This window comes from Oratosquilla oratoria, chromosome 17 (genome assembly GCF_046742065.1).
Source record: "Oratosquilla oratoria isolate Oo_2021 chromosome 17, ASM4674206v1, whole genome shotgun sequence".
Classification (NCBI taxonomy): domain Eukaryota; kingdom Metazoa; phylum Arthropoda; class Malacostraca; order Stomatopoda; family Squillidae; genus Oratosquilla; species Oratosquilla oratoria.
This window is the reverse complement of record NC_134793.1, coordinates 31,938,785-31,966,591: the sequence shown is the minus strand read 5'-3', so window position 1 is coordinate 31,966,591 and position 27,807 is coordinate 31,938,785. Positions and strand designations below refer to the sequence as shown.

Below are 27,807 nucleotides of genomic sequence, written 5' to 3'. Positions count from 1 at the left end.
AGTCAAAAGGCATAATTCCACTCCCATCCATTTCATCCCCACCCACTCCACTCCCATTCCCCACCCCTCCCTCCCTCCCTCTTTTCTTGGCTCCTCCTAGATGAAGGGTCATCAAATCTGCTCAGAAGCATGCAGCTGATACTTTAAGGTCTATATGGGGCACCCCTACAGAACAGAGCCACACATCATTTTGTCTGTGTTATCTACTCATAAAGAAATAATGCTACCTTAAAATACTACAAGTGTCCCTCCATTATGCCGTCCCCCCCTCACTCTTAATACTGTCCTGTACCACTTCTTTGAATATACATTTCCATTTTTGCCAAACCCTGTGGTAGGGGAGAAAGAATGCTACCACCAAGTCCTACTTGAGTCATAAAAGGTTTAAAAAATGGGATGGGGATAGGAATAGTCATCCTATTATCTGTAGCACTAAAAGGGACATTCCTTAAAAATTCAAAGACATAAGAGGGTCTAGGAGGAGTTTCCAACCAGAACACTAAGGCTTGGCTCTGAAAATTTGATGCATCTTGGAAATTAACTGCTGCAGTTTTACAACTTTCCATGGGGTGACAGAACAGTATTTCCTAATTAACACAGCCACCTAACACAAAACAAGCTTTACCAGATTTCACTCTCACACACTGCAGTCACAGGAAGGATCAATGAACCGTCTCAAGACATCAAATTCTTAACAAACAAGAGATTCTCCTGTTTTTGTCATCCAGTGTGATGATTTTTTTTTTATCAGCTACTGGTATAAGCTCTCAAACTCAAAGCCCTAAGAAATAATTAGGACACCATTGAAGGAATTAATTTGAATTTTGTGAATATCATTGGGGATTTGGCAAAGAAAGTAGGAATTACAAAAAACATTAAATAAAACTAATTCTCCAGGAGGTGCTAAGATAAGAGGGAGGGTGGAGGGGTGTGGAGTGTATTCAGGGATGGAATGGGTGGGAATGATTTTATGCCTTTTCCTTTTTGGCTACCTCCCTTGTAAGGGGGAAAAAGCCTTGGTATATGTCTGTACGTATGTAATTCTCCAAAGCTTATTTATAAATTATTTAATTAAAAGAAGGACTGCAGATTAAAAACAGGAAAGATGAAACCAAGTAGAACTAAACAAATTTATCAACAAAAAGCAGAGGTCAAAGAGAAGAAAAACATGGATGAAATTGAGGAAACCATTCTGAAAGGTAAAGGTATTACAGGGGCCAAATGTAGACTAACGGGAGGCAACAAATATATTTGAAAGATAATTAAATGCAGATATAGAATGGTAATAAGAGTAGAAGAATTTTACAATGAGCTTTACTCATCAAAGACCATAGTTGCGTCAGATTCATTTGTAAATTTTAGTAGTGTATCAGAAGTTATAAAAGAAGAAACAGAGCTTACTTTAAAAAGTAAAAAATGATGAAAAAGCACATTGTGAAAAGGATATATCACTAGATCTTCTGAAAGATGCAGGGAAAGAAGGTATTTGTAAATTAGCTCGGCTGTACACTCGGGGTTTAAATCAATAAAATGTTCCTGAATCATGGTCCAATGATACAGTGTTTATACTTCATAAAAAAGAAGGCCAGAAAGATCTTAGTAATTCTGTATCATTTGCAGGCAATGAATCAACTAATTCAGAAAATAACAGAATAAAAGATACCTCTTTGTTTAGCTTTTGTAAATTACCGAGCCTTTGACTTGGTATAACAAATATCAACACAGGATTCTCTCACTATTCCATGGTTTGATATCCGATATTTCATTTATATGATCCTTTTGAATTGATACCACTTGCTCGTTTTTCAAAGTTGGCGCTCAATTATATGATCACCAAACTGTAAACAAACACACTGCGATTGCAGCGCCACCCACACTCCATTAGCCACACGTGATAAATCATTATATACATTTAAGTTTCACTGATAGGAAACCTGAAACCTCACAATGGCTGGCAACATTTCTTGAGCCTACTGCAGATGTGTCTGGGAAAAAGCTTTGGACTGCCGTCTGTGTTGCCATAAGCACTTCAGTATGACTAATGCAATATAACTGCCCCTCCCTTTGTCAGGCACTCCATGTGACACTCATCTAGCCCAGGTGCCTTACCAGCTTTCATTACTTTCACTGCTCTTTGTTTCAGTCACTTTCCCGGCATCTCCCTCTGCCATAAGGAAACTGTTCCTAACCTCCTCCATATACAACAAACTCATGATATACTCTATCCATCTTCCCCTAACAGCCTTCACTTCTACCATCTGTTTTTGTGCACCCTTTACCTTTTCCTCTCTACCTAATTCAAACTGGCCCCTTAATTTTTTCACTTCTGTATTTTTGTTACTTTCAAATTTCTCTGTTGAACACCTTCTCCATTTTACATCTTTTCTCCTTTCTGCATACATAAACATATACCAAAGGCTTTTTCCCCTTACATGGGGGGTAGCCAAAAAGAAAAAGGCATAGAAACCACTCCCACCCATTTCATTTCCTATATATTCCACTCCCCTCATCCCTCCCTCTTATCTTGGCACCTCCTGGATGACGGGTCATCCCTGCATCTTGTCCACTGCCCTGGGTCAGAAGCAATGTTGCAAGACATGGCACATCCACAGCAAGGTTGCTTCATAAATTCGGCGACCCCCCTCCGTCCCCTCATGCAGAAAAGGAGAAGACGGGGAGAAATCCCTTAATTTTTTTTCTTTCTCATACATACTTCCTCACCCCCCATCCCCCACCCACTCCCCCTCATGCATCACAGCATCATCTATACACAACCCCTCTCCATTCACCCCTATCTTCTGTCCTCTCCCATCCTTCTTCCACAGACATTCCTCTTTTGTAATGCCCCTTTCACCCCACGCATCCATCTCATCCTAGGATGCCCCCTCATATTCACTCCTTCCACCTCTGCCTTCCACACTTCTTTTACTAATCTTTCTTCACTCATTCTTTCCATGTGTCCAAACCATCCTAATACCCTTTCATCAACCCTATCTCCCAGTTCCCTTTCCACCCCTGTTCTCCTCCTCACCTCATTTCTCACTCTACCTAGCCTAGTAACCCCTATCATACTTCTCAGACATTTCATCTCAAACACATTCAAACTCCTCTCTTCCTCTCTCATGTTCCATGTTTCTGCCCCATACAATGCTGTTGGCACAATCACTCCTTCATATAACCTCTTAGCATCCATTCCCAGATGTCTATTTCTCATTACACTTTTCAATCCACCAAGGCATTTACTCACTTCTCTCAATCTACATTCTACCTCCACCCCCACTCCTCCCTTTCCTGCCACATTTGCATCCAAGTACCTAAAACTATCCACTTCCTCCAGTCTTTCACCCTTAATGCTCACCTCCAGCCTGCTGTCATTCTCTCCCCTTGTACATCTCATCACCTTACTTTTACCCACATTTATCTTCAGCTTCCTTCTTTCACACACCTTCTCAAAGTCTGTCACTAACTTCCTCAGTCCCTCCTCTGATCCTGCTACAAGCGCAGTGTCGTCAGCAAACATCAACTGCCTCACCTCCCACTTTTCTCTATCTCTTAACTTGCATTTAGCTTCCCTCTTCTTTTTATCCTTTTTGTATGCTTCCCTAGTTGTACTCTGTTCACCTCTCATTCACCACCATCACCTTCACCTCTTCATCCCATCATTCCCTGCCTCTCCTCTTCCTTACCATCCTCCTCATCCCACATACTGCCTTTGTGCACTTTAGCATTCCCTCCTTAAATCATACATATTCTTCCTTTACTCCTGTTTCTCTTTCACAAAAATAATACAATGATATAGCATACTGACTAAAGACCTTGAAGTCCTTCACTACTTCTCATTCTTTTCTCAGCTTCAGGTATTTTCTTTTTCATTTAATTTGCTCATCTTCACTACTTCACTTCCCTCCTTTTTCTGTCCTCTCCATGTTAAATTACCCTTCTACCACATAATGACCCGACACTCCCTGTTCTCTCCATTAACACACTCTTGACTACTCTACCATCCATCATCCTGTTCATTGTATCCTTATGTTTATCTTTCTACTTAAACACAGTGTTCATTGACATCAACTCCCTTTCTTGACACATCTCTAACATCCTTACTTGACATCCTATACCTCTCTACTACTCAATGTATTGGCCCTGCTGTGGAGAGATAAAGGTCAGGGGACAGGAATGACCTTCCATCCACAAGGAGCTATGATAGAAAGGACAATAGACAGGTTTTGGATGGATGTGGAATAAGTGATGGGTGGGTGGATGCTTTGATTCATCCATCACCCTTATTAGAGGGAAAGGGCCTATGTTTGTATCTACTGAAGTACATATGCAATCCACATATCACTAAAAGGGTATCAGTAATGACTCATCAAAATCTCTTACTTGGATTACTGAGGTAATACATATATAAATCATCTAAGTAAAACTTGTTTACTCAGCTAATAGAAGTTATCTATACAAGAAAAAGAAAAAAATCACTCTCAGACAGTTGCTGGCATATAACAAGATGCAACATAGCCTACCTTTGATGCCAAGTGCAAATGTGAAACTGGATTCTTCAAGTAAAATAATTTCATCTCTCCTCTTCAGATTACCAAGTTTTGTTCTTTTCGCTTGTAACCTTGGAATTATGTTGGACTCAATCAAATCTTTTGGTGACCCATTATATGTCATGTTGACTGGTTTGAGGGCCAAAACAATTTCAGCGAGCACATGGTAAGGCAGCCGTTTCTTGGAACAATATCTATTTATTTCCAGAATTAGTCCATTTGTAAATACATTACCATCTACAGGTGTGAGTTCGTTACTTTGTAATTTGTCTACGGTCACGCCTGCTTTAGTAGAAAAGGGACCCAGGAAACGCAACGGACTGCTCTCCGTTACTACGCCTGGACCACTACCTGCAAGACGATGAAACAGAATTAGGGGAGATTGTTAAAAATTCTGGTACAAATCAGCAATTTCTTCACTGTATAATCACCTAAATATTTCTTGAAGGTAACAATATGGTAATAATATGATGGTAACATGAAACTAAAAACATTTACCGAGTAAAAAAAAAAAGTGAGGTCCTCATACATGAACAGTTTGCTACACAGACAAATAATCTTTTTCAGGTGGAAATAAGATTTGCCTAAGCTGAAATCTGAACAATGAACAATGAGAAGACTGTGCTGGCTACTTTCCATTTTATAGTGAGACTTAAAAACTACATTCACACAATTTAAATAAATTGTTACCTCCCTATCAAGGGAGGTAACCAAAGTCAAAGGGCATAATTCCACTCCCACACATTTCATTCCCATTCACCACCCCTCCCTTCCTCCCTCTCCTTTTGGTTCCTCCTCAACTTTTACATACATACATATACCAAGGCTTTTCCCCCCCTTACAAGGGAGGTAGCCAAAAAGGAAAAGGCATAAAATCATTCCCACCCATTCCATCCCTGAATACACTCCACACCCCTCCACCCTCCCTCTCATCTTAGCACCTCCTGGATGACGGGTCATCCCTGCACCTTGTCCACTTCGCTTGGGTCAGAAGCAGTGTCGCAAGACCATATGAAAAACCTACAGCCTCACAGTTCTCTCTATCAAAATTTTTTTAACTGCTGTCTGTGTTGTATTCGCATGGAACAGTTACTATGATGCCCACTGAAAATGGTATGGAGAGAGGAGGTGTTGCTAGTTGTTAGCTCACCATATGCAAAGAAGTGTAAAAAATACAACTAAAGTTGATAGGGAAAGATTTTGGGCTCAATTTGGATACCTGGTGTCAGCCTCTCAGGGCTGCATCTCTTGATGGAGGTGAAGGTATTGATGAGTTTTAAAAATGGGAAGCAGTTTTGATGTCCATCTTGCAGGACCATAATATGGTGGTATCCACCATTGGTTCCTCAAATAAATAATTCATTAAACAAAATGGGACCAGGAATGGATTACATTTGCATATAGAATCCTTACTGTATTTATTTACCTATTTGTAAAATACAGGAGACAAGCTGCACTCACAAGGTTGTCTCTTTTTCACTATCAAACATCTATATACTGAGGGATTTTTCCACCCTAACACTGCGACACTGACAAGGTGCAGGGATGACCTGTCATCCAGGAAGTGCTAAGATAAGAGGGAGGGTGGAGGGGAGTGGAGTGTATTCAGGGATGGAATGGGTGGGAATGATTTTATGCCTTTTTCTTTTTGGTTACCTCCCTTGTAAGGGGGAAAAAGCCTTGGTATATGTCTGTATGTACGTACGTATGTATGTATGTATGTATGTATATATGTATGTATATATATATATATAGCTGTATCTTCCCAAGATGTAGAAGATATGCCGTGCACAAAGTGAAGAACACAGAAACATGATGAAGACAATAAAAAGAACTGTAACCAAAGTGGTTCCCAGCCTTGCAAATAACCTATGGGGAAAGGCTAAAGCACTATACCTATCATAAATAAAGGGGCAAAGATGCTGACCTTGATTGTAGTGTTCAGGTCACTGAAAATAAGATGGACAAAGCTGACAGGGAATTTCTTAGTTTTGCACAGAAGGGCATCATGATGTCACTAGAACCATTTTAAAAAAAGACCACAAGCCTAAAGAATATGAAGAAATATAGTTTTCCAGGCAGATCTATAAACCCCTGAAATAGCCTACAAACTTTTATGGTCTGCCTAGTTTAGGCCTTATGGTCTCTTGCAGTCTCCTTCATTCTTATGTTCTTAAAAATGTCATATGCAGGGCTTCAAAGCACTCATTTCTATGAATGTTGTAATAAATGAAATCATATTCTGTGGGTTGAAATATAAAACTTGACCAAGAAGTTCCTAGTTTATCCATTTCATTATTTTCTTTTCATGGAGGTGCCAAGATAAGAGGGAGGGTGGAGGGGAGTGGAATATACAGGAAGTGGGGTGGGCGGGAGTGGTTTCTATGCCTTTTTCTTTTTGGCTACCCCCCATGTAGGGAGAAAGGGCCTTTGGTATATGTATGTATGTATTATTTTCTTAGGTGGCCCATGTGGAGAAAAGTCATTAGCCTGTCACACTTGACCTACAGCATAGCCTAGACCATAATCACAGCTGTTAGAACCACACATTTAACTTAAAACTAGCTATGATAAACGGATAATAACGGCACACGACCCCACAAAAACAGTTCCTTTCCTACTTACTACAATTAGGCAAATAAACACATGGTTCAGGGATTGGTTTAAAAAAAGGAGGTGGGGAGGTAGTGGCATGGAAGATAAGAGGAGTACAGATGCTCATATACAAAACAAGAATTTAAAGAGGAAGAAAGGAATTTTGAAAAGGTTATTATTGATATATGCAGAAGTGAACTTAAACTGCTCTACAGGTGTCAACAGTAAACCGAGACAAAGGAAGAATCTAAAAGTTGAGAGTGGATGGAAAAGTTTATGAAAATTATTTAACACAGGTTGAAGATACCAACTATGCCTGGAAGAAGACCCAGAGGGAGACCTCGAATGAGATGGATAGATGGAGTGGAGGCGGAGATGGACAGAAGAGGAATAAATAAAATAACCTGGATGGAAGCAGCACAGGACCGAAGGGTATGGAGAGGATTACTGTTGGCGGACCAGAATCTACACAAGGTTCAAGATCCAACGGAGTGAGTGAGTGAAGATACCAACTATTGAAAACAGTACATACATATACCAAGACATTTTCCCCCTTACAAGGGAGGTAGCCAAAAAGAAAAAGGCAAAAAATCATTCCCACCCATTCCATCCCAAAATACACTCCACTCCCCTCCACCCTCCCTCCCATCTTAGCACCTCCTGGATGACGGGTCATCCTTGCACCCTGTCCACTGCCCTGGGTCAGAGGCAGTGTCGCAAGGCACAGCACATCCACAGCAAGGCCACTTCATTAAAACAGTAGATATGAAAAAACTTCCAGGATCTGATGGGATTTCAAATCGATACTTAAGGACTGCAGAGACCCACTGTCCGATAAGATTCATCATCTCATTGAGTGCTCATGGCTCCCATGAGAATAGGAAAGTACCACAAATCCATCATGATAGCAAAATTATGAGAGAGAACTCTAGAAAGAATGAAATAATATGAAGACATAATTTTGGATAATTTGGTTTTACAACTGGAAGATCATGCATACCAAGCCTGCAAAGAACACATAATTTGATGCAAGAGATGGTTGGATGAACTGTGAGTATTTAGATCTAGCAGGCATTCAACAAGATAAATCACAATCATGAAAAGGCCCAAACCTTAGGGTTCTGGTTGGAAAACTACCTCCCAGCCTTCCTTATGCCTTGACTTTTCACAGGAATGTACCCATAGATAGAGAACAGGATGCCTAATCCCATACTCCATTCCATTTTAGCAGCTTTCATGACCCAAGTGGGAAGACGAGGAGAAGAGGTGTGGAAGGCAGAGGTGGAGAGAGAGAACTTCAGGGGACAACCGAGGATGAGATGGATGGATGGGGTGAAAGCAGCATTGAGAAAGAGGTGAATGTCTGTTGAGCAAGGAAGGGAGGGGTGGGGGATGGGGAAGTATGGGGTGCTTGGTTGTCAATGATATTTTGACACAGTCCAAAGGGATCTCTCTCCATCTTCTCTCTTTCTCCATGAGGGGACGGAGGGGGTCACCAATTAAGTGAAGCAGCCTTGCTGTTAATGTATTGTGTCTTGCCACTTTGTTTCTAACCCAGGGCAGTGGGTGAGACACAGGGATGACCTGTCATGTATAATGAAAATGGGGAAAGGGCGGTGGAGGGGAGGGGAGTGGAATGGGTGCATGCCTTTGACTTGGCTACCTCCTTTATAAGGGGGAAAAAGCTTAGTATATAGATAGATAGACCTCACAATCAACTTTTGTGGAAACTGTAGCATATTGTAAGACTGACAGGTAAGCTCTTTGAATAGATAAAGACTTCCTGAAGTATCAGGATATGAAAGCAGTAAAAAAGTAGAAGATATCAAGGTAAAGAGCAGTGACTGGTGGAGTCACAGAATTACACATCTGTTCTATCACTTGTAATTTTCTTACATATACCAATGGCTTACTCCCCCCCCATTATGAGGGAAGTATCCAAAGTCAAAAGCATAAATCCACTCCCACCCATTTCATCCCCACATACTCCACCCCTCCCTACCTCTTTTCTTGGCTCCTCCTGGACAATGGGTCATCCCTGCCTCTTGCCCACTGCCCTGGGTCAGAAACAATGTAGCAAGACACAGCACATACCTAGCAAGGCCACTTTATTTAATCAGCAACCCCCCCTGTCCCCTCATGCAGAAAAAGAGAAGATGGGAAGAAATACCTTTGGGCTTTGTCAAATCTTTCACACTTCCTCACTCCCCCATCCCCCACCCACACCCTTCCATGCATCACAGCATCATCCATACACGACCATTCTCCACCAATCCCAATCTTCTGTCTTCTCTCTTCCTTCCTCAACAGACATTCCCCTCTTTCCCAATGCCCCTTTTACCCCATCCATCCATCTCATCTTTGGTCACCCCCTCATGTTCACTCCTTCCACACCTCTTTTACTGATTTTTCTTCATTCTTTTTTTCCATGTGTCCAAACCATCCCAATACTCTTTCATCATGCCTATCTCCCAACTCCCTTTCCACCCTCCACTCTCCTCCTCATTTCTCACTCTATCCAACCTAGTAACCCTTACCAAGTTACCATACTTCTCAGGGATTTCATCTCAAATACATTCAAACTCTTCTCTTCCTCTCTAATGTTCCATGTTTCTGCCTCATTCCCAAATGTCTATTTCTCATTACACTTTTTAATCCCCAAAGGCACTGACTTGCTTTTCTCAATCTATATTCTACCTCCACTCCTCCCTTTCCTGCCACATTTGCACCCAAATATCTAAAGCTATCCACTACCTCCAGTCCCTCTCCCTTAACCACTTCCATACGGTGACGCCTACGTAGGCGTCATGAGGAGCAAGTGGGTACGCGATGATGCCAATGTCAGCGTCTTGATTATATTTATTGTAGTCATACCTACGTAACCTCCATTCTCTCTAAACTGGCTTCATCATATTTTCTATGGTTATCAAAATTCACGGGTGAAAGAGAACGAACGATTGAGCACTGACTTTATTTTTTATAATGCGATTATTATGACGCAACATCGCACGTCGGGCAGCTAATGCTGCCAGAAGTGCGATGTGCCCCAGAGTGAAGAGGTTAATACTCACTTCCAATTTGCTGCCATCCTCTCCCCTTTTACATCTCATCACCTTACTTTTACCCACTTATCTTCAACTTCCTTCTTTCGCACACATTCCTAAACTCCATCACTAACTTCCTTAATTCCTCCTCTGATCCTGCTACAAGTGCAGTGTCGTCAGCAAACAACAACTAGCTATCTCCCATTTTTCTCTGTTTTCTTTAACCATCTCCAATTCCCAGCCCATTACCCCTGCAGTTACCTCTCACACCACATCCATGTATAAATTGAACAGCCAAGTTCTTGAGCTAAATAAATGACACGATGGATGTTGGGGGCAAACTACACTGCCATGTTTACAGATGATGCAAAGATCATGGGAACATTAAAAATGAGGTAGACTGCAAATTAAATCTACAAAATGAATTACTCAGCATGTTGTTCAAAAAAAGCAAAAGAGGTTCTAGGGCTTGGGCATGTAAAAATTGTCACTTGATAAACATTTCACCAAAATCATGAGTGAGGTGTATTGGCAAACATAAATGTAACTTTTCACTACATGGACAACATGAGAAATAAATGTGAGAATGTCTGATCCACCCTAAATATACAGAGCAATGGCAAGGGCTCCACACAAAGTGTAAGATATGAATAAAATCAAGACAACAGAGGTAGCAGCAACTATACTGATTCCCAGGATTCACACCCTTGTAGATACAACAACAACAACAACAACAACAACAACAACAACAACAACAACAACAACAACAAGAAGAAGAAGAAGAAGAAGAAGAAGAAGAAGAAGAAGAAGAAGAAGAAGAAGAAGAAGAAGAAGAAGAAGAAGAAGAAGAAGAAGAAGAAGAAGAAGAAGAAGAAGAAGAAGAAGAAGAAGAAGAAGAAGAAGAAGAAGAAGAAGAAGAAGAAGAAGAAGAAGAAGAAGAAGAAGAAGAAATAATACTGGACCAGCCATCACTCACTCACTCACACACAAAAATGACATGATAATAGTGTTAAGCTTATTAAATGCAGTACATAAAACCGACAAAAAAAAAAAACGTCTTGGTTTTGGAAAGAGAACATCACAAGGGCATGAGAACAAAATGAAACCACATATTTGAAGTATGTCCAAAATAGATTCTCCACATAAAGAAAGTTGAGCAGCATTCATGAGCACCAAATTCTATATCAGAGTTCGTGAAAAAGAGACAAACCCCACAAATGTTCCTCCTTTACTCTTTATTACAATTACGATAATACAGAGATGGAAAGACAAAAAGAAAGGATGAGAGAGAGAGAGAGAGAGAGAGAGAGAGAGAGAGAGAGAGTGGAGAGGGAAAAGAAGATAGAAGATAGAGGAGAGAGAGAGAGAGAGAGAGAGAGAGAGAGAGAGAGAGAGAGGGGAGAGAGAGAGAGAGAGGGGAGAGAGAGAGAGAGAGGGGGAGAGAGAGAGAGAGAGAGGGAGAGAGAGAGAGAGAGGGAGAGAGAGAGAGAGAGGGGAGAGAGAGAGAGAGAGAGAGAGAGAGAGAGAGAGAGAGAGAGGGGAGAGAGAGAGAGAGAGAGAGAGAGAGAGAGAGAGGGGAGAGAGAGAGAGAGAGAGAGGGGAGAGAGAGAGAGAGAGGGGAGAGAGAGGGGAGAGAGAGAGAGAGAGAGAGAGAGAGAGAGAGAGAGAGAGAGAGAGAGAGAGAGGGGGGGGAGAGAGAGAGAGAGAGAGAGAGAGAGAGAGAGAGAGAGAGAGAGAGAGGGGGGGGGGAGAGAGAGAGAGAGAGAGAGAGAGAGAGAGAGAGAGAGAGAGAGAGAGAGAGAGAGAGAGAGAGAGAGAGAGAGAGAGAGAGAGGGGAGAGAGAGAGAGGGGAGAGAGGGGGGAGAGAGAGAGGGGGGGGAGAGAGAGAGAGAGAGAGAGAGAGAGAGAGAGAGAGAGAGAGAGAGAGAGATAGAGGAGAAAGAAAGGAGAAGGGGGAGAAAGGAGAAGGGGAGAGAGGAGAGGGGGAAGAGGAGAGGAGAGATATATGAGGAGGAGGGTCACAAAAGATATATAGTTAGAGGGGTGATGAGGAAAGATGGTGGGTACAGGGTAATGTGTAGCATTACTAAGATCTGGAACACCTGTATGTGTTAAGTGTGCCATAAATCTGGCTCCTCATTTACTGGCCGTACTTAATCTAAATTAAAAGCTTTTTCAATTATGACAATGCAGTGAATGCCCTTTATATGGAGCAGAAAAACATAAAACAAATTTACCTGAGCTGGAAAGGCCTTCATTCCCTCTAAATCTGTTTCTGTGCACTATAAGCTGGCCTTTCTTGATTTCACTGCCTTCACTTGAATTGGAACTTGGACTGTTTGAAAAACTCTGCTGCTGACTTGATCCTTCACTTATAATTTGCACTTCGTCTGCATATGAATTTTCCTTCTTCGTACTGTTATCTTGAGTAATCTGTTCTTGGCCCTGCTGCCTCTGATTTTGGGGTTTTAAGGACCTAAACGCCTCGCCTATGGTAATCCTAGATGGCCCAGTGATCTTCAAGTTAGGTCTTGCTACCTTAGCTGGACCAGTCTTCTTATACATAACATTAGATAAGTTTTTCATCATGTCATTCAATGAATACTGAGATTTATCTATTTCTTTTTTGCCCTCGCTGGTCATGTTTTCTGTGACTTCCTTTTTGATGTTCACCCAACCGGTATTATTTATATTGTAAGATATAGACACTTCATCAGTCAGTTTTTCTGTACATCTTAGGTCAACCTCACTATCCTTTTTTTGTACACCTTGTACAGTTCCACCACTTACAGAAGGGTCACTACTGGTGCTTTTCTTCTTTTCTTTTTCTCTTTTGTTGCTCTGATTTACGTCCACAGTTATAATTTTTTTGTTTACTTTTGAATTTTCTGCTTTGACAGAAACGGGTTTATTGTCACTTAAAATTGCAGATGAACTGCCAACCAACTTTTTCTTTATCAAAATTCTTGCTTTGTTCATACCTGCTCCAGCCCTCGGTATTTTTTTCACCATCGTCTGAGTAATGTTGCCATTTTTTTCGCGTATAACAAATCTCACTCTAGAGAACCTGTCAGGTCTACATCCCTTCTTTTTTCCTCCACCCTCTCTTTCTATCATTCCCCCTGTTTCGGCCATAAACTTCTTCTTCATTTCTTTTAGACATGCACTTTCTTCAGAAAATGCACTTCTACTCACACTACCAAAAGCACTTGGCCTATTTAATTTCACAAATCTTTTCCCATGCAAGGTTGCTCTTAATGGGATATCAATTTTTCCTCTTTTTACTGTTACTTTTTTCTTAACTATTGCACTCATTTTCTCACTTTTCCCTTCAACTCTCATCACAACTTTTTTCCCTGCAAGAAGACACTTGCCCCCACTACCTACAGGTTTCTGTTTTTCTTTCAACACCTCACCACTATCTACAGCATCTTGCTTTTCCTTCAACATGTCTCCATTATCTACAACATTTTGTTTTTCTTTCAACACCTCACTACATTTATTTGAACAGGTTCCTTCCACAACACCATGGTCTTCATTTGTTACGGGATTCTGCAATCCTTTCAACTCGTTTCCACGAGTTGCATCTGACTGCACACTATCTGGGACATTGTTTCTTTTTCTCAGACTATCACGTTTTCCTTTCAACTCTGGACTGCAATCACGGTTTATCTGCCTCTTCTCCAAGACTATGTCATCCTTCCCCTGACCACCTGTGACTCTTGCTTCTTCAACAGGGTGAACAGGACTACAGCTGGATGCCCTTTCCTCTTCCTCCTCTTTGCTTGTGGTTGCACTTACTTCCGCCATTGTTCTACTGGCATTAAACCTGGAAAAAACAAAAAAACATGTACAGAAATGTCCACTGATCATGGCATGGAATCAAAAGTGAAAACATCTTTGTTGTGTAATCTAGCTACCTGGTATATAGAATAATTCAAACTCAAATGAGTGAGGACCAGTAAACAATGGTGGCAAACAAATGTCTGTACATAGTAGGGTACCTCTTCATGAGGTGATGATGCCTATCTATACAAACCCTTCACCTTCTCTTGGTCCTGCTAGGTGTGTGTGTGTGTGTGTGTATGTTTACCTAGTTGTATCTTATGCGAAGGGGAGCTATGATCATCTTTGTATCTCAGTGTCTAGTTTGCTCTTAAATGTTTATAGTTTTTGCACACACTATTGTTTTATCTAGTTTGTGTGCATGTGCCTGTGTGTGTTGTGATGGTGGTTATTGTCATGATGACGTGCTGATGTTGGTGATGTGAAAGTATTGTAATGTAATAATGTTGACAATGATGATGATGATGATAATGTAGTGATAAGCTGGTGGTGCTCAAAAATATTGACATGCTCGGTGTCAAGTGTCAATTGATAGTGTTAATACGACAAAAACCCAAAGGACAAAACCCCAATCTCCATAGCAGACAAAACCCCAATAGATTTTTTTTTTTGGGGGGGGGGAGGAGGAGAATGACATAACCTAACCTAACTCCACCTGCAGATTACCACTGGGATTTTGTCTAGGTATGACAGTTTTCACTGATTGGGGTATGGGCCACTCACTGTTTTTCCTATGAGTTATTCTTTTCTACTTTTATGATATACTTTCACTGGTAACCAAACTAGATGAATATATTAGAGGGTGTTTTGTCCCACAGTCCATAAGACACACAAAGAGATAACATACACACAAATGTAGGGCATTTGGGCCATGGGATAAACTATGAAAATAACTATTTTACTGAATATCACAAACAACATATTATATAATCTAATATCTACACATCTTTACATAACATATACTAGTACAAAACAGCAATAAACAACAAAATGTAAGAACATGCACATAAAAACAACAATCATGAAATGTGAAATTAATAAACTACAAAATATAGCAGAACATTAAAAATATACTACCAAATATGACAAATAATGTATAAAATATAAGTACATTACAAATAACATACAAATATAACTAAAATATACAAATATATAGTGATAAATTAAATATAAGAAGAACAGTAAAAACACGATACCAGAATTCACAGTACAAATACGGTCATATTCTATTATCCAAACACACAGTGTCGGCTTAGGGCCTAAACATCCGCTCAGGCATACGAGTTTGAAGCTATGATATAATCATAAACTGGAGAGTAAAAGACTACCAGAGCGTCGCTGCTTTCCTGTACACCACAATTAGATAAACATAACTTGGGCACAACTCTCTTGTTGCCTGACTCAAACCTATGGACTCCCTCTTTATCTCCTTGACCTTGTTCTTCCTCCCTCCCATCCTGTCTCCTCTCACGGCTTCACCCAGCGTCGTAACATGCGAGAACGAACAAGCGAGTCAATCGGTTGTACTTGTGCACCCTCGCAGCAGCAGCAGCAGCAACAACAACAACGCGCCGAATTTCCTTTCGCTCTCCACGAGGGCGGGCGATTCCAGTTAATGCAGCTTCAGCAACGATTTCTTGCTGGGGCACCGTGGCAAATATACGTAACAATCTGACGCGACATGACCTGAACTCGCTTGACCTTCCAGGATTGGTCGGTGTTCAGTCTTACACTAATTTCAGTAGTTATCCTAGTCTAGTGGTTGATTGTCGCACTGACCGACGATTTTATTCACTCACTTTGCTGAAGCCTAATCGCCTTGATCGTTCTATACTGGATGTCTGAACCATATCACCTGGAAACGATAACCAATCACGTGCGTCCATGTGGTGTCTTGATCGACCAGAGTACAGGTGTGTTTGTGTGGGGGATGGGTGGGTGTGGGGGGTCCGCATTTTGTCATTTTCTACCTGAAAAGAACGAGACACGATGCTGGCCAGTAAATCGCAAATAGGCACTTTTTCGTTATTTTTCTTTATCTGTATTCGCCTCGGTAATTGAATAAATCTGTATCAGTTTTTTACACGGGGGGGGGGGGGAGGTGCGAGACCTCATGTATACGGCCACTGGGAAAAAAAAAATCAAGAACCCGCTGGTTGAGGTAATTACATTTTATTCGTTCTCCTGCTCCCAACACTTCGTCCTCGGTTTGTTCGAGTTGGAAAGGTTGGACGAATCCCGGAAAAAAGTCGGACAGAAATCATAACCAGCATTATTATTATCATTACATTTATTATTACTATTATTATTATTGTTACTATTATAATTATTATTGTCTCGGTCAATCTAAACAAATTCTCGCCGGGAACCATTCCCATCCAAAGATCACGATTATTTCTCCCTGCATTTTTTCCATCATACCTCGACTCTTTACATCATTAGATAAAACGATCTGACGAACTGCTGACTGGCCCAATCCTCCTCCTCCAAGGATCCAAACTCAAAGTCTCAGCCTCGACCCCGACATTCCTCTCGAAAAAACCCGGCGGCGACGTACTTTATCGATTTTCTTCCAGCTAAAGAGAAAAGGAGGCGATGCGATGCACTTGATAGGAGGGGGGGGGCGAGCTCCCAATCCCTCAAAAGGACCACGACTGATGGAGATGCATACAGCCCCTCCTCCAAACACACCTTCCCTTTCGTCGCAAACAGGTGTTCAACATCGCCACGGGTGTTTTTAAAGGACCCACAAACCTTGAAACCCCATCATCCTGAACCTGGTGTCTCCTCTTGCACCTGATCCCTCTTATGATGTCCCACCATTCGCCCCCTCCTTCCGTCGCCGCCGCCGGCACTTCGCTTGCCGGACTGGCTGCTATGGCCCATCCTGACGAGTCCCTCCCACCTGTCGGGTGGTGCTTCCTTCACCTTTCACCCTGGCGATTTTATTCGGGTCACGCGAACACCCACCCTAACCCCTCTGGTTGCGAAGGGGTACCATTTGGGGGTCAGGTGGCAGAATCATCGTCCTTCCGGAAAGAAGCGGCGCCGATTTGTGATCCAGGGTTACCACTTCTCCAGCCAGGCTTCTTCCTCATAGTCAGGACCTCATCTATCAACAGAAAGTCTGAGACTGGAATTCAGTTCAGGCAAGGTTGCAGTGTCAGTGTTGGGTGGAGAGGTCGTGACAGGATAATTTCACCGTGATGGATTCCTAAGTCACGGTGATGATCCACACCTCGTTGGTAACCTGACCTATACAGGGTGTCCAATAGTCGCCCCATTGTTATCATGCCGGCTGCCCTCGCCCAGCCTATTCAATCCATCAGAAGAAGCACCAGCCAACCAGTCAGTCTAGGGATTTCCTGCGACTTCTCTACCGGGGAGCTCAACGTGGACAAATCTTGGGTGCACGACCTGACCTGGCTACCCCCCCGAATAGGGGGAAAAAGCCTTTGGTATATGTATGTATGTATGACCTGACTGAAGCGGGGAGTCCGGCCTTCCACCTCCACACGAACAAGTTTCTTTTGTGGTCGTTAGGATGATCGATCTCCGACGACGCCGCCGCCAGTCACCGATGGGAACGTTCTCGAGCAAGTTGCTGAGGTACAGCCACGTTAAAAAGCAACGAACCTCTTCGTCTCATTTGCACGAGTGGACGCAAGCACGCACACACAGCCCCCCCCCCTCATGAGGGAGGTAGCAAAGTCAAAAGCACGTGACTTTTAGACCTCCAACTCAATGCCACTCCCTACCCTTGTAGATCTCATCACCTTGCTTTTACCCACATTTACTTTCAGCTTTCTCCTCTCGTGTGTCTTCCCAACCTCCGTCACTAACTCTCTTAACCCTTCCTGACCCTGCCACAAGCGCAGTGTCGTCAGCAAACAACAACTGGCTCAGTATACACACACACACTCTTCCTGTCACGTCGACACTCCTTGTCCCAACGACCCTGCCACAAGCGCAGTGTCGTCAGCAAACAACAACTGGCTCAGTACACACACACACACTTCCTGTCACGTGACACTTCTCGTCCCAACGGCCCTGCCACAAGCGCAGTGTCGTCAGCAAACAACTGGCTCAGTACACACACACACACACACTTGTACTGTCGCATCGACACTCCTCGTCCCAACGTAAAATGCCGGAGCAAACTGGTTCTCTATTAAGGAAGGACAGGTGATACAGTCTTTCCTTCTCCCTCGCTCCCTCCCTTCCTCCGTCCCACGCCGATGTCATTCCCGCTTCGCGCAGACTTCTGTCATTTCGCATAGCCAGTCCCGACGACGAGGTCGACCAGTGAACTATTCTAAAACACGTAATCCAAGATCATGACTAATTGCGCATGCGTACACACACGAGAGGTATGGAAATCCTTGATAGAGACGACTTACTAAGTTGGGATAGGGGGACATGGATGGAAACTCAAAAAAAGGCAGTTACAGAGGAGACCTGAAAAAGAACAGCTTTCCCCCACAGAGTGGTGGATGTCTGGAACAAACTGGACGAAATGATAGTGTGTGCAAAAACCATACACGAATCTAAGAGCAAATCAGCCACTGCCAGATAGAGACGTGACACTACGAACATAGCTCCCCTTCCCGTAAGATACAACTAGGTAAATACACACCCTAACAAGGTCTACCTTAGCACAATAGCTAGTTAGGGATGGGGGTCCACGCCGAATTTTTTGCAATAGACTTTTTGTCATTGATCACTAACCTGAAGCAAATGTGTCACAAGCGACACTTTTAAACTGAAAAGAGAGAGAGAGAGAGAGAGAGAGAGAGAGAGAGAGAGAGAGAGAGAGAGAGAGAGAGAGAGAGAGAGAGAGAGAGAGAGAGAGAGAGAGAGAGAGAGAGAGAGAGAGAGACAGAGAGAGAGAGAGAGAGCAAAACAACTCCGAAACAAGTTCTAGCACTTATGGATAAACATTGAGGTGGGGGTCATAAATGGCAGAAGTGTGATAAGATTATTTTATTTTCTCAGTCGTAAGAGAACGCGTTGCTGATTCGTGAGGACGTTACTAAACTATTGACTGCATTTAAACTTACGAAGTTGATACACTATCATATGGGAGTACTGGGCATTAAAATATTTGCTAATCATTCTCTACTATAAAATCTACGAACTTTTTTTTTTTCAAAGTATCATACGAGAGCGAAACTTAGCAGAAAAAATTAAAATAATGACAACATTCAGGCGGAATCAGCCAAACCTCGTGTTCCCATTGGTCCATCCGTCCTTACCCAGCTCCTAGCTTATCGTGACCCATAGTCAAGTTTATCTGCGTCTTCCTGTCGCCTCTAACCCAACCAAATCGACTTGGTTGGGTTCCATGAAGACATCAAGAGCAACCATTTGGGATGTCCTTACGTCAGCCACCACCATTTTCAAATCTACTGTTACGTATTATACATTTTCTTTCAGGACATCACGATATCCAAACTTCAAGTATCTCCTTACGATGATGACGTCCTTGATATCTTAACATTAGTGTATTAGGAAGGTTAATGTAGTAGCACATTTGTAAAACAAGACTTATTGAATTTCTGTCCAGCTTATCTTAATCTCCGTCAGAGGGTCAACAAGTCCTGAGCATAATCACGCCGTTTGCAAATGTCGATGGATATCCGTATCAATACTTGCGCTACTAATGTCTCTACTGCTCTCTTAACAACTCGAACATCTACCCAGTCAACCAAATGGCTGCAACAACACCACTGGAGGTACGTCTACGCTACGAGACGCTTAGCTGAGGGCAAAGACTTTTGCCCCCCCCTATGTGCTTTGACTGTAGAAGCGGGCCACGGTCTAAGAATCGGGGGTGGAATTGTAGTGAAGTATTGCAAATAGCATTTCCACAGGCATATCTGAACAGTAAGGTACATTAGGCTCATCAAAGAACGCAGCCATACACTTGAGAGAAAGAGAGGGAGGGAGAGAGAGAGAGAGAGAGAGAGAATTCTCTTTTTCTGTCCCTCCCGTTCTCGCTGGCAGATAGATAGATCGACTAACATACACACGGTGACTTTCCTATGAAAAGTAACTGCGAAAGGATGCTTAAAACAAATGGTCCACACACTCGAGGCGGAGTGGTAATTTCCCGGCTGCCACTACGACGGTCCGGGTTCGAATCCCGCCCAACCCTCGTGGGTGGGAAGTTGTGTGCATGTGTGTGTGTGCGCGCGCGCGTAAGGTCACAGCATTACCCATAGATAGGTCATATGAGCTTTGAGCTCTCATCCGGGAAGGAAATAGCTGTCGATCGCGACACGTGATCCAAGACCAAGACCATGGTGAATTACACACACAGTATTTCTTAATTTTTTTCTGCCCTGATTCCCCAAAGATCAACTACAACTCGACCGATATTCCCTCTCCAAAATTAGCCTATTAGTCCCGAGTTTTTAACTTTTAATTTGTTGTAAAAAGAGAGAAAACAGGACGGTTATGAACAAACAGTTGAATGTTTGGAATTCTTTTTTTTCTATTATCACTGAACTACGGAATAAAGTATAATTCTTGCACAAAATATTTTCCTGGGTGCCTTTTTAAGGATACTGAAGCATTACTATAGAGACAGCTGTCCTAATATGTTTTACCCATGATGATGAGGATGATGATGATGGCGGTGGTGGTGGTGATCTGATGATGGAGATTGGAACATTGACAAGCTTTAGAACAAAGTGGTAATTGTTACCAAGTGAAAAACGTGTTATTCTTTTCTAATTCTCCGATATACTTTCACCGGTAACCACACTGTTACTAAGGGATGTTCCATCATTTTTTTTTTGTCCCCCCGGAGGAGAGGGGGGGGGGATCACCTGAAGACTTGTCATTACCAGATTTCGACGGGGTGAGAATTCTTCAGGTGGGCTATTTCGGGATGAGAATTCTTCAGGTGGCATATCCTTGGGTGACGATTGCTAAACTCACCTAACTTAACCTAGCCTAACGTAACCTCACTTGACCTAGCCTAACGTAACCTCACTTGACCTAGCCTAACGTAACCTCATTTGACCTAGCCTAACGTAACCTCACCTAAACGGGGTGACTTTTCTTCGAGTGTTTTTGGCTGGGGTGACAATTCTTCGGGTAGACGTTCTGGGGTGACAAATCTTCAGGTGACCGGGGGGGGGGGTATTTGTCCTCTCCTGCACTGGGAAAAATACACGTGCCCCCGCGGTATCCGGGCAAAATGCCCCTCCCCCTACCCAATATATTAATTTCAACCAGTGGTGATGTGCTTGTGATGATGTAATTTAGTGGTTGCGATGTGACGAAGGAGATGTGATGTTGGTACTGATTATGTTGGCCTGGTGATGATATGATGGTGGTTATGATGATGATGAGCTGGCGGTGACGTGATGATTATGATGATAATGATGATGATGAGCTGGCGGTGACGTGATGATTATGGTAATGATGATGATGATGATGATCTGTCGGTGACGTGATGATTATGGTAATGATGATGATGATGATGGTAGTGGTGATGAGCTGGCGGTGACGTGGTGATTATGGTAATGATGACGATGATGGTGATGCGATGTTTATGATGATAGCAATGATGATGTGGTGTTCCTGATAACAAAAATATTGACATGCTCGTTACCAAGTGAAAATTTGTTATGTTCTTAAAACTAACATCTTTCCCCTGTGTGTTATTTTTTCTAATACATTTACGATATACTTTCACTGGTAATAAAACTGATTAAACATATTACGGCCGTGGTTCTTATTTTTTAGACGCCCTTAGCACCCTTGATTATCTCAGAAAAGTTTCTCTAACCCCCATCCAATACAAATACAATGCGAACATATGAAAAGGATTAGTGAGACAAACCTTACTGAGAAATGATTAGATATATTCCATTGCTGAACAAAGGTACTTTTTTATTTTAGAATTAGAAATGCCAATTAGTAGGATTCAGTGAATGCACATTATGCTTTCTCATGGTAAATATATAGTACCATTGTACTGGCTATCATGTCTCGTACCCCAGCCCCCTCCCCAGGGTAAGAACCACTGGGTTAAGTGCTGTGTTCTACATCCGATCCCACGCAAACATAGCCTACAGGTCGCCCGTGCACAGTGGAATTGTAATTGGAGCGGACAATTAGGCAAAAACACGGACCTCACCTAAGAAGAGGAGGAAGCACATCAGCAAACTAACTGCAAAGCTTGGGCAGGGTCACTACGATTTCGACAAATTACTGACCATGCCGTGTGTGTGTGTGTGTGTGTGTTTATTTACCTAGTTGTATTTTACGGGAAGGGGAGCTATGCTCGTAGTGTCCCGTCTTCATATCTTGTTTAATCTAGACTGTTTTTAAATTCGTGTATTGTTTTTGCATGGTTGTGTGTGTGTGTGTGTGTGTGTGTGTGTGTGAGAGAGAGAGAGAGAGAGAGAGAGAGAGAGAGAGAAAGAGGGGGGGGGGAGATGAGGAGTGGAGGAAGATGAGGAAAGAGAAGGACAAAAAAGAGGGGATGAGACAAGTGTGTGTGTTTCACCATGGTCTTGGATCACGTGTTGGACTCGTGGTCGACAGCTATCTCCCTCCCGGAAGAGAACTCAGAGCTCATATATGACCGATCTATGGATAATGTAGTGACCTTACACGCACACACACAACTCCCCGCCCACGAGTTGGAGTAACGACCCGCAGCGATACTAAAATTATTTCAGCCCATGGGCTTAGATCACGTGTTGGACTCGTGATCGACAACCACTGCCCACTCAGCTGAGAGGTCAGACCTCGTATATGGCCCAATCTACGAATAGGTCATGCTGTGACCTTACACACACACACGCACACAACGCGTCGTAATAACAATTCTGATTTTTTTTTTAGCCCTGTACAGGATTCGAACTCAGATCGAAATAGCGGTGTGCTTGTGATTAATCACTGTCTAGAATCACGTGTTGGACTTGTGATTGACAGCTATTACCCTCCAAAATGAGAGCTCAGAGTTCATATATGGCCCGATCCATGGGTAATGCTGTGACCTTATACACACAACTCCTTGCCTACCTGAGTTGAAGTACCAGCTTGCAGTGCATCGATTTTTATTCATCACTTGGCGGGAATCGAACTAGGATCGCTGAATTAGCCGTCCAGAACGGTACCTACGTACCGTCGAGCCGGGTATGAGTGTTTGTGTGTGTGTGTGTGTGCTTGTATCTGTTCACCTAACTTAGTATACAGTAAGAGTAACGCTCGTAAAGGCCTGTATGGTTCCTATATAGGCTATTACTGTGTGTGTGTGTGTTTTTTAGCTAATTGTAGTATATGGATTTTAAGATAAGCTTAGGCACCTTAACCTACACTCTTTAGAAAGACGAAGAATGCGGGGTGATCTAATTAAGGTATTCACATGGGTCAAGGGCTTTAATATGGGTAATGCAAGCAAGGTCATCATATTAAGGCAACAAGTCAGGACTCGTAGTAATGGATTTAAATTGGGTAATCTTAGATTTAAGAATGAAATAGAACATATTTACCAATATAGTGAGATTATCTAACGTCGTGGATACGATAAGTTATGTGGGACATGGAGCTACCTGGTGTAGAACTTATGGTTTACTGCAGTCTTTTCCATTCTTGTTATGTGTGTGTGCGTGTGTATGTGTGATTCACCACGGTCTTTGTTCATGCAATGCACAGGAAAGGGCCAACGCTCGGGGGGTCCAGTTTTTTACTCTCCAATTTATCATAGCTAGTTTCAAGTATGTGTGTGTGTGTGTGTGTGTGCGCGCGCGCGCGCTCAAGCGCCTAACTTCAGAAAATTAACAGTACGGCCGTGAATAATTCTTAAAAAAAAAAAAAAAAAAAACATTCTGTGCTGCACATCTCACTGGCAGACACTAGGTAAGCGTTTGTTTTAAAATTCCTCAAAGATTATCTCTACCTTCTCTGGTATCAGAATATTCACAATCTTTTCTTCTTCCCACACGAGTGGACAACACTTGCAAGTTCCCATTATGGCCAGCGGAGGAATTGCGACGGGCCGACGATTCGTCGTCTTCGTCGGCAGAGTCTATTGCCCATCACCCACCCAATCCTTGTGGGAGGAGCGTTTGTAAACACTAATAACCAAAGCCAGACCCAACAGCCCTATTCCAGTCCCAACGCCTTGAGAGTTCAGTCACCACGACAGGCTGAAACGGCGTCGCCACTTCTTGCTTCCTCTCATCCTTCAACTTGGACACTAGCGCCCATTTCCAAACAAACAGACACACGCACACACGTACGCACACACATCAATGCGCTAAATACACCACCCATGTCAGAGATATGGTCGGCTTCGTCTTTCCGGTGTATTTCGATAGTCCTTAGTGTGTATTAATAACGGCTAGTAAAAAGTGTCAAAGCACAGAGTAAACCAGTACGTTGAGGAGGACGTGTATAATCATGCGGAGCTTGTGTCCAACGTGCGATCTGCCAAACACCACTCTGTCGACTGTTCGCCAGCCACACACTCAGTCACAGACTACGCAATATTATTTGCCTCCTTACACGACGCCTCGAATATCTACACCACCTTACTTATGTCATGCGAGGTGCGAGAAACTTAATGCCTTACCTGGTACACAATTCATGTCTACGGACGAAATAGTTTAGTTAAATCGCACACGTGCACGAAGAAATGCTCACAGCAAAACTGTCCCGGTCCACTGTCTACATGCTTCTCCATTTGTACCACGTGATCATGACGTCACAGTGTGGGTCGCCCGGCTCGATACCAAACGCTTCAGGACAGCAAAGAAATATCGTTTTCGTTGTAATTCCCTTTGTATAATAATTACTTTGTACACGACACATTATAATAAAATGTACCCGTATATTAATACGAGAATTTATGGACACAACTGTAATACTCCATAGTCATTCGAATACACTAATAAATTTCGTCACTTAACATTAGTTGTATCGGTACTGTCGAGTAGGTAGATAATTCAATGTAGATTCATTCTATGCTTCCCATATATTTCTAAACGAATTCAAATGGAAAACAAGTCTGTTTCATGAACACGAAGCAAAATAAAATAATATTAACAGTTTGCCTCACTACTTCGCCGGAACACGGCTGCGTAACAACAATCGAGTTGACTCGTGCATATGACTGTTCTGGTGAATTCGTGCTCTACATTTCATAAACATAACACATATTTATTAATTTCTGCTTTCAGTTTACGTGTACCACCTGAACGTTACACTTAAACACACACTCGCACTCAAAACTGATACAGTAGGTACTGTGCATGGGGGAGGATGTAAGTGGGAAATGCAAGGGCAGGGCAGCGAGGAGCTGGGGGAAGCAGAGGCGGGAGTAATGCAAGGGTAAGGGAGGGGGGTTCAGAGCGGGGAGGAGAGTAGGGCAAGCCCAGCACCTGCGCAACAGTACAAAGTATCCTTGGCCCCTACCTCCTTTCCACTTGCATGTCCCATATTAATATATACAGGGCAACACGTGCTGCATGGCGATATGTGACCATAACTGTCTTCACACAAGAACAGGAATTACTAGTTCAGCAACCAGCAACAAAGTTCAGTGGACGTTGCCAGCGCTATCAGCCGGGTGACTATAGCACGGCTATTAACAATAATAAAAAGTTTTGCTGGAGGCAATTTGGAGTGGGGTTTCCATATAAAAATCGCAATACGAAGCAATCTGACGGAGTACAAAGCACAGTGTAGTATTGACTCATAAACAGATATCGGCGCAGTGAAAATATTCTGTTAACTTCTGCAAGATGTGCAAGTCACCAATGCATCAAAATATAAATTTTCTAGAAGAATGGCGACACGTAACTTACTGGACAACATCGAATCAGTCATCAAATTCACGTTTCTTAAACGATGAAAAGGCCAACCAGTAGGACACCCAGTGTGCTATTTATCCCACGGCGCATGTGTGCTGCGCAGCCGTGACATCAAGTCTTACTCTTCCGCAGCCAAGCTACAATCAGCAACTTCGGGAATTCATGCGTGCTTTGTCTATTGCTTCAGAACCTTGGCAAGGACGCAAGAAACAGCCGTTACTGAACAGGTTCTTCTGCCGGTGCCAATATATTAAGGAAATCTCTGGCGCGCTTTTTTTCAATAATGTGAGTAAGACCAGAGCTCGTGACCCTTCATATGGAAACGGTTGAAGGTGATTTTCAAACGCCCTTTATAGTGAGAGCGATCAAAATTGTCATGGGCATGGGTGAAACTAAAGGAATGCCTTTAACAAGGAAATTACACTATCCCCGATTTTTTTCATACTGTAGAAACGCATTTCGTACCCAATTCAAAGTAGGTTGATTCAATCACCCCAACGGAAAAGTAATATTACATCACACGGTACGGGGGTGGGGCTGATAAAATACAATCTCCGACCTCGACGGGCCCATACCCACAAGAGGGGTATCGTGGGGCTTACAAAAACTCGTTATTCACCATAAAAATGTCAAAATGAACTAAGTATTGATACTTTCATAATTTGTACAATAAAACTTGGTTCGTTACATGTTCATACAACACGTCGTTGAACGACACCATACTGGTAGCCACCTCGAGGTTTGAAGATGGCCCTTCCTTGTCAAAAAGTTTCACTGATTATCATACGTCATTTTACACATATTTCACTACATGAAAAACAACTAATGATAACCAGCTGAATAATGTCGTCGCACATCATAATTTTAATACCACACTAAAGTCACAATAAGTGAAATAGCCACGCGGCATCCACAATAAAACTAATGGTATGGTATGATTGATCACTGGAAGATTGGCAAAACTACTGCTTAACAGTGATGGATCCAGGATCAAAATTTGGTGGGGGGGGGGGCTAACTTGAATTTTGTACATGTAAATGACGCTTTGGGGGTGCTGGCCTGAATTTTGTATATACAGATGATACTTTTTACGAGATGTACTCTGTAGTACGCATACGATTATTCTGAATAAAAATTGAAGTATATGTTCTCACTTTTTTCAAAATATTGGGCAAAAGTAATACTTATTCTTACATTTTTAAATATTTACTCTCACTGATGTGTTGATTATACTTCTGGCACTGTAATACTGCTTTCTGCCATGTACCCGGTGTACATGTGGCAGGTTTCTCGACAATGAAGTACTGAAAGAACAAATTTGAGGGGGGGGGGCTTCAGCCCCCTGGATCCGCCAATATTGTTTGAGTATTTTCTGAAATTATTCTAAATGTCCTCAGCAATGGTAAGGGTATTGTGGGCCCCGACTGCGTTGGGTGAATTTGTTTATGAGCCTAGTTTAAATTCATCAGCCCCAAATACCCCTACATACGTTTGCAGTTTCACTCCACCCACGCTGAAAAGGGCACCGAAGTATTGCGCACCCGTTTTTACTTATTTGTTTATTTTTTCATGAAAACACAAAAGCGGTACTGGGATGAACCATAAACGAACTGTCTTCCTGTCTTCACACAATGGTTCATGCGAAAAGGAGTGGAATGGGATATTTTAGGATACTGTGTCTGTAAGCAAGGGAGGTCTTACGTGCGAATGATAGTTTGACGCAGCCCGAAGGGATTTCCCCCAGTCTTCTCTTGTTCTGCATGAAGGGACAGAGAGGGGGGGGGGGTCGCCGAATAAGTGAAGCGGCCTTGCTGTGGATGTACTATGTTTTGCTACATTGCTTCTGAGCCAGGGCAGTGGGCGACATACAGGGATGACCCGTCATCCACGAGGAGCTAAGATGAGAGGAGAGAAAGGGTTGTGGATGGGAGTTGA

At 42.6% G+C, this 27,807-nt stretch overlaps 1 protein-coding gene across 8 annotated transcripts in view; it reads right to left on the bottom strand.

Moving 5' to 3' along the window:
* The window catches only part of LOC143034590 (uncharacterized), an 81,520-nt gene that overhangs the window by 7,897 nt on the left and 45,816 nt on the right, over positions 1-27,807 (bottom strand). For 2 of the 8 annotated variants that reach the window (XM_076200875.1, XM_076200876.1), the window contains exons 3-5: positions 12,427-14,018; positions 5,770-5,895; positions 4,524-4,901 (exon numbers count right to left, since the gene is read on the bottom strand). In XM_076200875.1, the coding sequence (XP_076056990.1) occupies positions 4,524-4,901; positions 5,770-5,895; positions 12,427-13,999 (2,077 nt within the window). In that variant the 5' untranslated portion in view covers positions 14,000-14,018. Of the gene's footprint in view, positions 1-4,523; positions 4,902-5,769; positions 5,896-12,426; positions 14,019-15,363; positions 15,546-23,957; positions 24,184-24,632; positions 25,035-25,474; positions 25,507-27,807 lie in introns of those variants that run through there. The other 6 variants (XM_076200872.1, XM_076200874.1, XM_076200878.1 and 3 more) reach the window with 6 other exon arrangements.